Raw genomic sequence first — 10,507 nt, forward strand, 5'->3', positions numbered from 1 at the left:
ATTAAAATATTGCAAAATCAATAACAAAAGGGGATCAGGCAGCTGAGTTCTGGTTGACTATGAAAGTTTTGCCACTGTTGGTTATCGGGAATTGACCACGAAGGGTGGAAAGGCACCTCTCTTTGGAGATCGCAATCTAATGGTCGAGTTTCAGCGCTAACATTTTAAGTTGTAGCCGCTATAGGTAAAAACTTCAATTAGAATAAACTGTAAAAAAACTTGCAAATAAAACATTTATCAACCGATTGTTTAAACAAAAATGTTTTTAATATGACGAAAATAAGTAAATACATTTTATTTGCTTTCATTTAGAGTTAGAGATCTCATGATTAATCACCGTTTTTATTTAAAGAAAATAAATTAGTTTTATTTTCTGATTTTAGTGCATTTAATGGCTTGTTTTTTCAAAGGGTTGTGTGTTTGTATTATTATTTTGCGATGTTCATTATACCCAACATCAATCTAATTTTTTCCCATTTTATAATACATTTAAAATGCATTAATATTTTGATATTTTATTTATATGTAACTGTGCTTTATTTCGTGATATACAATAATCTTATCTTCAATCATTTCATTTTGGTGTATTTATTAAAATATATAAAATTAAATATTTTTTGTTAGTGTTTCGAGGTAAAGTTACAAGGTGCTAAATCGTCAGAATTTAGATTTTTCTCCTAATAAAATAAAGCGGGAGTGATCGTACCTAAACTTTCCTGAACATACTTATATAACACCACTGGGGATGGCAACTCGGGATATAGACATGATTTTTAATCCGTTTTTAATAACTTACACTTTTTAAAATAGAAGAGAGACTCGTAGAAAAAAGAATCGCCCACCAATGAACAGCAAACAATGTATGTATAATAGTGCGGAATTCTCGTACTTTATAAACTCACTAGCCGTCTGTACCCGTTACATGTGAATTATAGACCTATATATTTGTAAAGTTATACATGTTCCAGAAAAATATTTTACAAAATAATTATTGGTCAAAACATAATGTGCTTTACTTTACGTTGAACTATATTAGTGACAAAGCAAAGAAATAACAAAATATCTAAAATTCCGACAAATTCAAAATAACCTAGGCTACCAATACTTATTAGAAAAATTAAAACCAAATTATATTCATTGTTTGTCGACACAACAATATATTAAATTTAAACACCTACAATGATTGTATTCAATTGGCCGTTCAATAGCTAATATGTTTTTTCTAAAAATAATTTTTATTTGTTTGACCTAGAAAAGTGTAAGCATTTCATAGCATAGGCCTACGTCTGGATAAATAGATTTATAGAATCTAGATCAAAGTCAAATTTGAGTGAAATAGTTCATTTCTTCATATTCTAAAATTCGATGATGAAGCCATTAGTGTTATCTTATTTCTGTAGTTTAGACATGTAGCATGTGACGTCATTGTTTATTGCTTTCTTGTCACAACTATAAACACTTTTCCGGTTTCATAATTAAAAAGTGTTTCTACATTCGAACATAATTTTTTTTTTCTTGAAGTAAAATTTAGTAAATACATTTAAAACCTAATCCATATTATAACTTTGAACAAAAGTCCATATTTTCTCATGCTCCATATATCGCCTAGATACTGATGTCTGAGGCTTGGAAAATACGGATAGGGAGAGACAGACAGACAGACAGACAGACAGACAGACAGACAGACAGACAGACAGACAGACAGACAGACAGACAGACAGACAGACAGACAGACAGACAGACAGACAGACAGACAGACAGACAGACAGACAGACAGACAGACAGACAGACAGACAGACAGACAGACAGACAGACAGACAGACAGACAGACAGACAGACAGACAGACAGACAGACAGACAGACAGACAGACAGACAGACAGACAGACAGACAGACAGACAGACAGACAGACAGACAGACAGACAGACAGACAGACAGACAGACAGACAGACAGACAGACAGACAGACAGACAGACAGACAGACAGACAGACAGACAGACAGACAGACAGACAGACAGACAGACAGACAGACAGACAGACAGACAGACAGACAGACAGACAGACAGACAGAATAGTGCGCGCATGGGCTTTCATATATTAGGATATATGTGATTTAGAAATTGGAAGTAGCGTAAAGTATGTATTTAAGTGTACGGAAGTTATTCAAAATTTGACGGAAGGCAGAGAATTAGATCTTTTACTTATATGTCAAGTTTCGTTGATCTATCTTAAAACTTTACTCAAATTATGGGCCTTTAAAAAAACTAAAAGTTCAACTTCCGGTTACCGGAAATCGCTGAAACGTTAATGCAGACCTACTCAAAAACTTCTATTAATTTAGTACACCAATGTGGCAATTTTGAACCCATTCTATTCAGGCGTTAGGATTTCTATTGCGTATATAGTCGGCAGGTCGTACAGCATAACTTTTGGCTTTGATATAAAAATATATAGATCATTCAAATCCTATTATCGGTGTCCCAAATTAAAAGAGATATCACTCTTACCATTTCAATTATTTTATTTTTATTATTTAATAACATTTTTTTTCTCTTTTACTTTCTCGTTGACAGACTGTCGGACTTTAATTCTTTTAATTCATTTACGAACTTAGATGATGCTAAACATTTACTTCTGTACAGTAGATATGTTTAAGATTAGGGTTCGTTTAGAAATACGATAATTTTAAAGAGTGTTATAAGTAAAGGGACATTCAGTTTTAGACATCTTAGTCTTGGAAAGAGTGGGTACATTTTGTAAAGATTTGACGAATGACTTGGAACAGGTATCAGAACGCATCTGGAGATCGACATTCCAGTTTGTTAGTTATTCCTCACCTCCCTCCCCCACAACACACGTAATTAAGTCCTCATATCAATTACAGCTCAATATGTTCTATATAAATACCGAATTCACAAGCCTATTATGAAAAATAATTGTGGATGTATGTGTCGCTACAAAAACAAATGCTTTTTTGTATGACTGGACAAAAGCAAACCACTTTAACAAACCATGATGTAAGGTTAGTAAATCTTTTAGGACAGGATTGTTTGTAGAGTTGTGGTAAATCATGTGACATGCAGAAGGAAGTGAAATGTGACATGAGGGAGTCATGGTTGGACAATAGTTAGGTTCAGGGCACCCAAGGTTTAAAAAGAGAGGACGGGGTGCCGAGGGAAATGAAAGAGAGAATAAGGGCGCACACAAGGAATCGTGAAAAAGCCAGGGTTGGGCGGTAATTTGGCTGAGGTCGCCATTGTTGGATGATAGGGCGGCGTGTAGGTGCAGTAGGATAAGGCACCTAGGTTGGCAATTTAGAGTGACACAAGTATTGTCTTCGAAATAAGATTTCAGTTAGTTTTAGTTCGACTTCGTTAACATAGACGAACCGTTTTTCTTATATTAACTGAGAGTTCTGATAAAATGGTGCACGAATTAAGAATATTATAACCTGCTAAATGTACATATAATAAACATACAAATCATTTGTATCAATACGCCACTGAATGGTCGTAACATCTGTCACAGTATTAGCCTCTAAAACAAATTATTATCGTCGATACTACCCACATATATACGATGTTGATGTTCTAAACAAATCATACATACTCCACATATGTCACCTCCTACGAAATTCAGAATCTATAGAGCAAAATATAGAATACAACTTACTCTGTACTTCTAATTCAAACAAAATATTTAACTGAGAGGTGAGCTAAGCTTAATAAGCATTTTTTTAAAAACAAAAAACGCTTTTGAATTCAGCTTCATACCATTTTTTCTTATATTCAGGCGATTCATGTGATACACTCGATCATGAACCTACAAGTTGTAGTTTGTTTTTATTTGACTACCTTAATATGTTTGACGTGTGTAGACGGAATAAATGACAAGATAAGCCCAAATGAGAGTGTTCTAAATGAAAAGATTAACCCACACTTAGATGTTATAGATGGGAAAGCCAGCACATATATTCAAAGCAGATCTTCTAAAGAAGTAAATAGTAATTTTGTAAACATTTTTGAAAGAATTTTTATAAATCTTAAAATCTGTCATCAGTAAATATATATATATATATATATATATATATATATATATATATATATATATATATATATATATATATATATATATATATATATATATATATAAATATATATTATATATATATATATATATATATATATATATATATATATATATATATATATATATATATATATATATATATATATATATATATATATATATATATATATATATATATATATATATATATATATTTTTTTTTTTCGTTTTGTCATAACCATTGTACACGGCAACAAACTACTAGATAGCTTAGACCTACCAGAAAAACATTTCTAATTAATGTTTTTACACGAAATTAACTTACTTTCAGTTACAGTATTCATTGCCTTACGTTAGAGAAATGTATTTTCCGATGTATTCAGGAAAAGAGATCGTTATCGAAGGAGTTATCCAAGGAAATGCTACAAAGTTAGTTGCAATTTTATTTTTATGTTTTAAATTGTACAATTGCTCTTTGATTTTTACGATTATCCGAAATAGTATGATTGAGCATAAATTGTATATATTTTCTTTTCAATATGAGATATATATTAACGTGCTTTTTAATCATCAATAAAATTGCTTTAAATCGATTTAGAAAGAAAACGTTATAAAATATAAATTTAATGTTGTGCCATTCATACTTAAAAGCTATTTTAAAATTTAAAATTCGTAAAATATGTATTTAATCTAAATTCAAATAAAAAATAATGCAAAAACAACATCTAAAGTTTTTGAATGTGAAATTTCTATTTTATTCAGAACTTTGTTCCATAACTTTGGTATGAATATGCATTCAACTTACTATGTAAATTGTTTATGAACATTTTATATATTGACAGCTTCACCACTCTACTTTGCCAAACAATTTCTTGTGATAGTATTTTGCCCTTATCATTACACATTGACTTCAAAGATAAAAAAATGATTAGGTCTTCCTATTACTATGCTGGTGTAATGAAAATGAAAGAAGATTATGGTATTCTAGCACTAGAACCTGGAAATCCATTTATACTGCAAATAAAAATTACAGACTCAATGTTTCAGGTACATATAACGTATTTAAAATCTGAAGAAAATAAGTTTAAAAATAAAATGTATTGTGTGTTATGTGTGATTTAATATCTTAAAGAAATATAATTTTAAAGTGTAATAGATTTTAATATCAAATCCCAGATTTCCTAAGTGTTTGCCATCCTAGATATAACTAGTGAACGCCTACTTAAAACAAAATATATTTTAAAACTTGAAATATGAAGCATATTAACAAAAAACCAACCAGTTCTCCATAAACTTTTTATAATAGAAATGTATGTTTTAAGCAATTAATGTAATAATGCAATATTCATTTTTAAAAATATGTATTCGACCGGGGGGGGGGGGATTTATTTTCAACAAAACCGTCCATATCACTAGATTGTGTGAGATAATAATATTTTAAAATATAAGCCCCTCCGATAATTTTAAATTTTTTAAATGGTCTCAGCCCTCTCTTTCTTCCATTTCAACTGGATAAAACAGGGCAAATTTACAGGGTTAATTTTTTTAAATGTTTGTAGTGATCTAACACCCAAAGTGTGTAATCCGGTGTGGAGAGCCCCTCCCCCCCCCCCATACCCGCACGTTGTAACGATATTTCATGTGTCCCACAGATGTTGCAATACTAGCCGTTCTAAAACTCTTGCAGTTAAAACATGTGTAATTAACTTTGTTCTTTGATTTCTCTATTGCGTAGGTTTGTGTATCTAAACAATTAGACGATTTAATACCCGAAACTGATAAACAATGATAAACGTGGCTTCTTTTGAGTGTGCTTGCTTTTCTTTTGCTGTTGTATTTGTTCTTGTGTATGTTTGTGGGGTCCTAGGTGCTTTGACCACAGGTGCTTTGACCATATGGGGTTTGACCACAGCGGGGCTTTTACCACAACGGGGCTTTTACCACAGGGGGGCATAATTTATAGATTTTAAAATATAAACAATAAAATTCTATTTTAATTTATGATACAATTTATACCATTTTTTACATGTTTCCTGAAGTCCATTAATAGAAATAAACATGTACTAAAATAGTCAAGAACGATATTTTAGTCTCCACATAAAGGCTGGTGCTAGACCTCATGGATGTTTTAAAAATATAAACGTAAAACACATAATGCGACATATAACACGTTTCACAAATAAATAATGTTGATGTACTTGAAAATACAAAGCATATATAAAGGATATAAAAGGATTAAAACATGCCAACAAATAGTCAAAGAAGTAATACTTGTATTGTTAACTAAATGACAGATGAATTAAAATACTATTACATCCTGCAGTAATTTAAAATATAATTAAACAACTTTTAAAACTAATATTTACCATATATGGACAAAACGCTTGTTATCATATGCCAGCATTGGACAAACCATCTGTGGTCAAATAATCTATATAGACAAAACACCTGTGATCAAAGCCGAACACATCGCTTGTGATTCAAACACCCGTTGACAAACCACTTGTGATCAAAGACCCTCTGCTGAGAAAACACATGTGGTCAAAGCCCCTATGGTCAAAGCCCCTATGGTCAAAGCACCTGTGGCCAAAGGTCCGCGCACCGTTTGTGGCAAAATCTTGTATCTCAATGTTAACTCAATCCTAATGCTGCGACGTCTTTATACCTTTTTAGATACATTTGTCACCAACGACAACGCGAGAAATTTAAATTTTAATTCACTTACAATATAGGTTATTTTATAAAATTAAAAAAAATAGATTGCAACATTGAATAATAAAAGAATTGTTTAAATATCAGCAATTAACAGTAACTGTTGTTTGATTTTTTTTCTTGACTGTGAAACAACAACTGACTACAAATATGAAGAAATTTAACTTTTAAGGATAGCAAGCTTTTGATTGGGTTTTAAACCTTATAATTTTAGCCAATTTTTAATAAGAACTAATAATTTAAAAGACAATTCTTAATATTAATAAATAAATAAAAAATAAATAAATACATAATTTAGGCGCTAATGAAATGCTTATATAAGACGCAAAAAAGTTGATTTTCTTTTCTAATTTCAGTTTATTTAAGAGTTTAGTATTTTAAAAGTTTTTACTTTTGTTTACTATTTTGGTAATACAAGGTTAGAGATTTGTATATTATCAAATTTTTCATTATTATAAAAATTAATCTTTAATGAAAAATCATTTTTAAAAATTATGATATATATTTATATATATATATATATATATATATATATATATATATATATATATATATATATATATATATATATATATATATATATATATATATATATATATATACATATATATATATATATATATATATATATATATATAGGCCTATATTTTTTTTTTTTTTTATTTATTTATTTATTTATTTATTTATATTATATTAGATTCTTGTTGACGGTGACATATTTGTCACTTCCCCAAACAAAATGCCCATATTCTATGTCAAATATGTTTATGTCTCCGGCCAAATTGCATTAAACTGGATTCTTTTCTCAGTAAGTTTTACACATGTTTATTTGATTTAAAAATGTGTATGAGTATGCAGTCAACATTTAAATTCTTAATATTTATTATTTTCATTGCTGTCATATACAGCTATGCACTAGATACATTGCAACATAAACATTAAATATTATTTCATATTTTTATAGTATTTTCGATAATTATTATAAAAGTCAATACATTTGGTTACTTAATATTATTAATGCTGATAAAACAAACTGAAATTTTAATTATTTTAAAATCATCATTACAGTTATACAAAGCTGTAAGTATCAATGTATTTTAAATCTTTAATACATAATTTTGATATCAAGGGGCAGATAATTATCTTTTAGCGAAATGAAGCTACCTCGCTGAGTTTTTAATTTATTTAGTTGTGTATGTTGTATATTAAATGAATTAACAACAAGTAGAAAATAAAACAAATATAAATATTACCTTGACTAACTAATAGTATGATGATTTATTTAAAAAAAATATTATTACTTTAGAATTTAAAGAAAACAATATAAAAATATTTATTTAGAAAGATGAGCTGTATTAAAGGTTTACGAATTACGTTTCTTATTTAGAAATTATTTCTTTTTCATTTTTATACTCTGTAACCCAAATGGTTTACGTGTTATTACACGAATAATAATCTTCAGTTAAATACACACAACTTTTACATTTTCAGGCTAGTCGTGTGAATATTGAAAGACATCAAGGCGGTGAAAAAATTGTCGTCGATGGATACCCAACTGCAGATAACTCAGAGTATAAGAATATCGATAAATAATTAATTATTCCTTTTCTTACTATTTAAAAAATCAATTAAAAATGTATTTTAGAAATTGAAATTTGGCGCTATTTACAATATTTACAAAAGCATTTGCGAGATATCAATTTCGTATGGTCGGCATGCTTTATTAGCTACTATTTAGCGTTATTATGTTATTGTTACTGTGTTACGTGTTCTTCTTGCTTTATAAAAGAGTAAAACTTGTAATGAAAGCAATATTTCATTTGCTACTTTTATAAAGTACACTAAAATAACTATCTCAAAATTGTATATTTTTCATAATCCAAAATTATAAAATAAGATGTCAAATATTTATTTTCATCTTTTATAGTAAACTATTCCATTACAGTTTTGCAATCAAAATTCGATGCCCACCCGAGGGTAATGGAGATATTGCCACTTTTCTAAACCTGAAACTTTTGGGCAATGGGGACTTTAAAACTGTAGTTGACCATTATAAAAATGGTAGTTGGATTTATCAAACTTCGTACATGAATTTTGCCTACAAACTTCAGCAGCAGTTTTATATTGAATTTGTAACAAGTTCAACTTCAACTGTGGTAATGACACTATATTTATGCACTTAAAATATAAATTAGCTTTAAGTTATTTGGTCTTTAATGTAGATATTTATTGTGTTCATTTGATTTTTACGAAATCAAACGTTATAGATTTGTAAATAGATAAATGTTGATTAATTTAAATTTAGATTACAGTAAACAAGAAACTGGTTGAAACCAGGAAACACGGAATGGACTGTTATGACCATCTGGAAATTACCGGTGGCGTCAAAGTAGACAAAATATTGATGAGTGGATTTTAGATGTGCAAAAACTTAAATCTTTTTTGTTTTTGTCGTTTATGGTGTTATGGTGTTATGACTTAAAGTATTTTAAGATAAACACATTTTTTGAAATTTGAAACTTTAAATTTTCTGTCTCAGACATAGACATACATACACATACACACACACACACACTCACACACATTCAAACCTTGCCTTTCGGGGGGGGGGGATGTTCCCAAATCAAACTAGTATCAAAATATGCTTACAAGCAATTAACTGCTCACACAGTAACAGCTTACACACTGATACCAACAAATATAATTTTATTTTTTATTTTTTGGAAAAGGGTCTTAACATTAGCATTTTTTTCTACGTTATTTCATTGAAAACCATTAGTAATTATAAAAGATTGTGTATATATTTTCCCCTTATATTTTAAAACGTTCAATGAACTATAAAGAAGAATCTTATTTTGAGTTAATTCCATTGACTGGAAGACGTACTTAATCTATTTCTGGTTTCTCAAAAACACATACATAGGTAACCTTTAAAACAAAATTAAAATATAAGTATTAAATCAAATGCGCAGAATTCTAATGACATTTGAACTATTTACAGTAATTGAATGTCACCCTTACTCTATTTTCGTGTGAACAGGATATTATATGTACTATTTAAGTTAGAGTGACTCAATTTCGTATCTAAGTATCATATCTTATACTTAGATTGTTTTCAATATTTTTTAGTGATTCCTAAAAACAGAAAGTGTTACTTTATTCATTTTGTAGTATATACAATTGCGAGAATTTAAATACTGATCAATTAGGTGGACGTTGTGTAAACATAGGTCATTTTTTCTTTTTATTTGATTATTTAAAAACTTACGGTTATTTCCGGTGACCGAAATTAGTAGTTTACACACCTACCTGAATTAATTATTTCAAAACTTTCACGTCGTTGGAGAATCGATCACATTTCAATCTGACATAATTGTAACAAAATTAGATGTTTAATACAAATTATGAAAATCATGTTTTCTTTAAAAAAATACTAATTATCCGCTTTATTATACACTTTGTGTTTGCGTTTATTTTCGGGGCGCAATTCGTTTTCTGTGCGATTCTATTATATTTTAAATTATTAAGTATAAAAATATTGTTACAAAAAAACTTTAGGTAAGATTAATCCCGTTTTAATTTATTTACTAACTACAATCAATGTTTAAGTTATTAAATAAGAACCATGTCTGTATTTTTTAATTCTTGCAATTAATAAAAAAATGATATATTGGTATATTGGTGTCAACATATATATATATATATATATATATATATATATATATATA

At 28.9% G+C, this 10,507-nt stretch overlaps 1 protein-coding gene across 1 annotated transcript; it reads left to right on the forward strand.

Moving 5' to 3' along the window:
• The first annotated feature begins 3,612 nt into the window (after positions 1-3,612).
• On the forward strand, positions 3,613-8,372 carry LOC131937287 (uncharacterized). The gene is made up of 7 exons (XM_059294575.1): positions 3,613-3,709; positions 3,792-3,995; positions 4,399-4,496; positions 4,910-5,114; positions 7,477-7,587; positions 7,848-7,859; positions 8,271-8,372. The coding sequence occupies exons 2-7, from the start codon at positions 3,816-3,818 to the stop codon at positions 8,370-8,372; spliced, it is 708 nt and encodes a 235-aa protein (XP_059150558.1). The 5' UTR covers positions 3,613-3,709; positions 3,792-3,815.
• The last annotated feature ends 2,135 nt before the right edge of the window (positions 8,373-10,507 follow it).

This window comes from Physella acuta, unplaced genomic scaffold (assembly GCF_028476545.2).
Source record: "Physella acuta isolate Inbredline_101_S28 unplaced genomic scaffold, ASM2847654v3 ptg000206l, whole genome shotgun sequence".
NCBI lineage: Eukaryota > Metazoa > Mollusca > Gastropoda > Physidae > Physella > Physella acuta.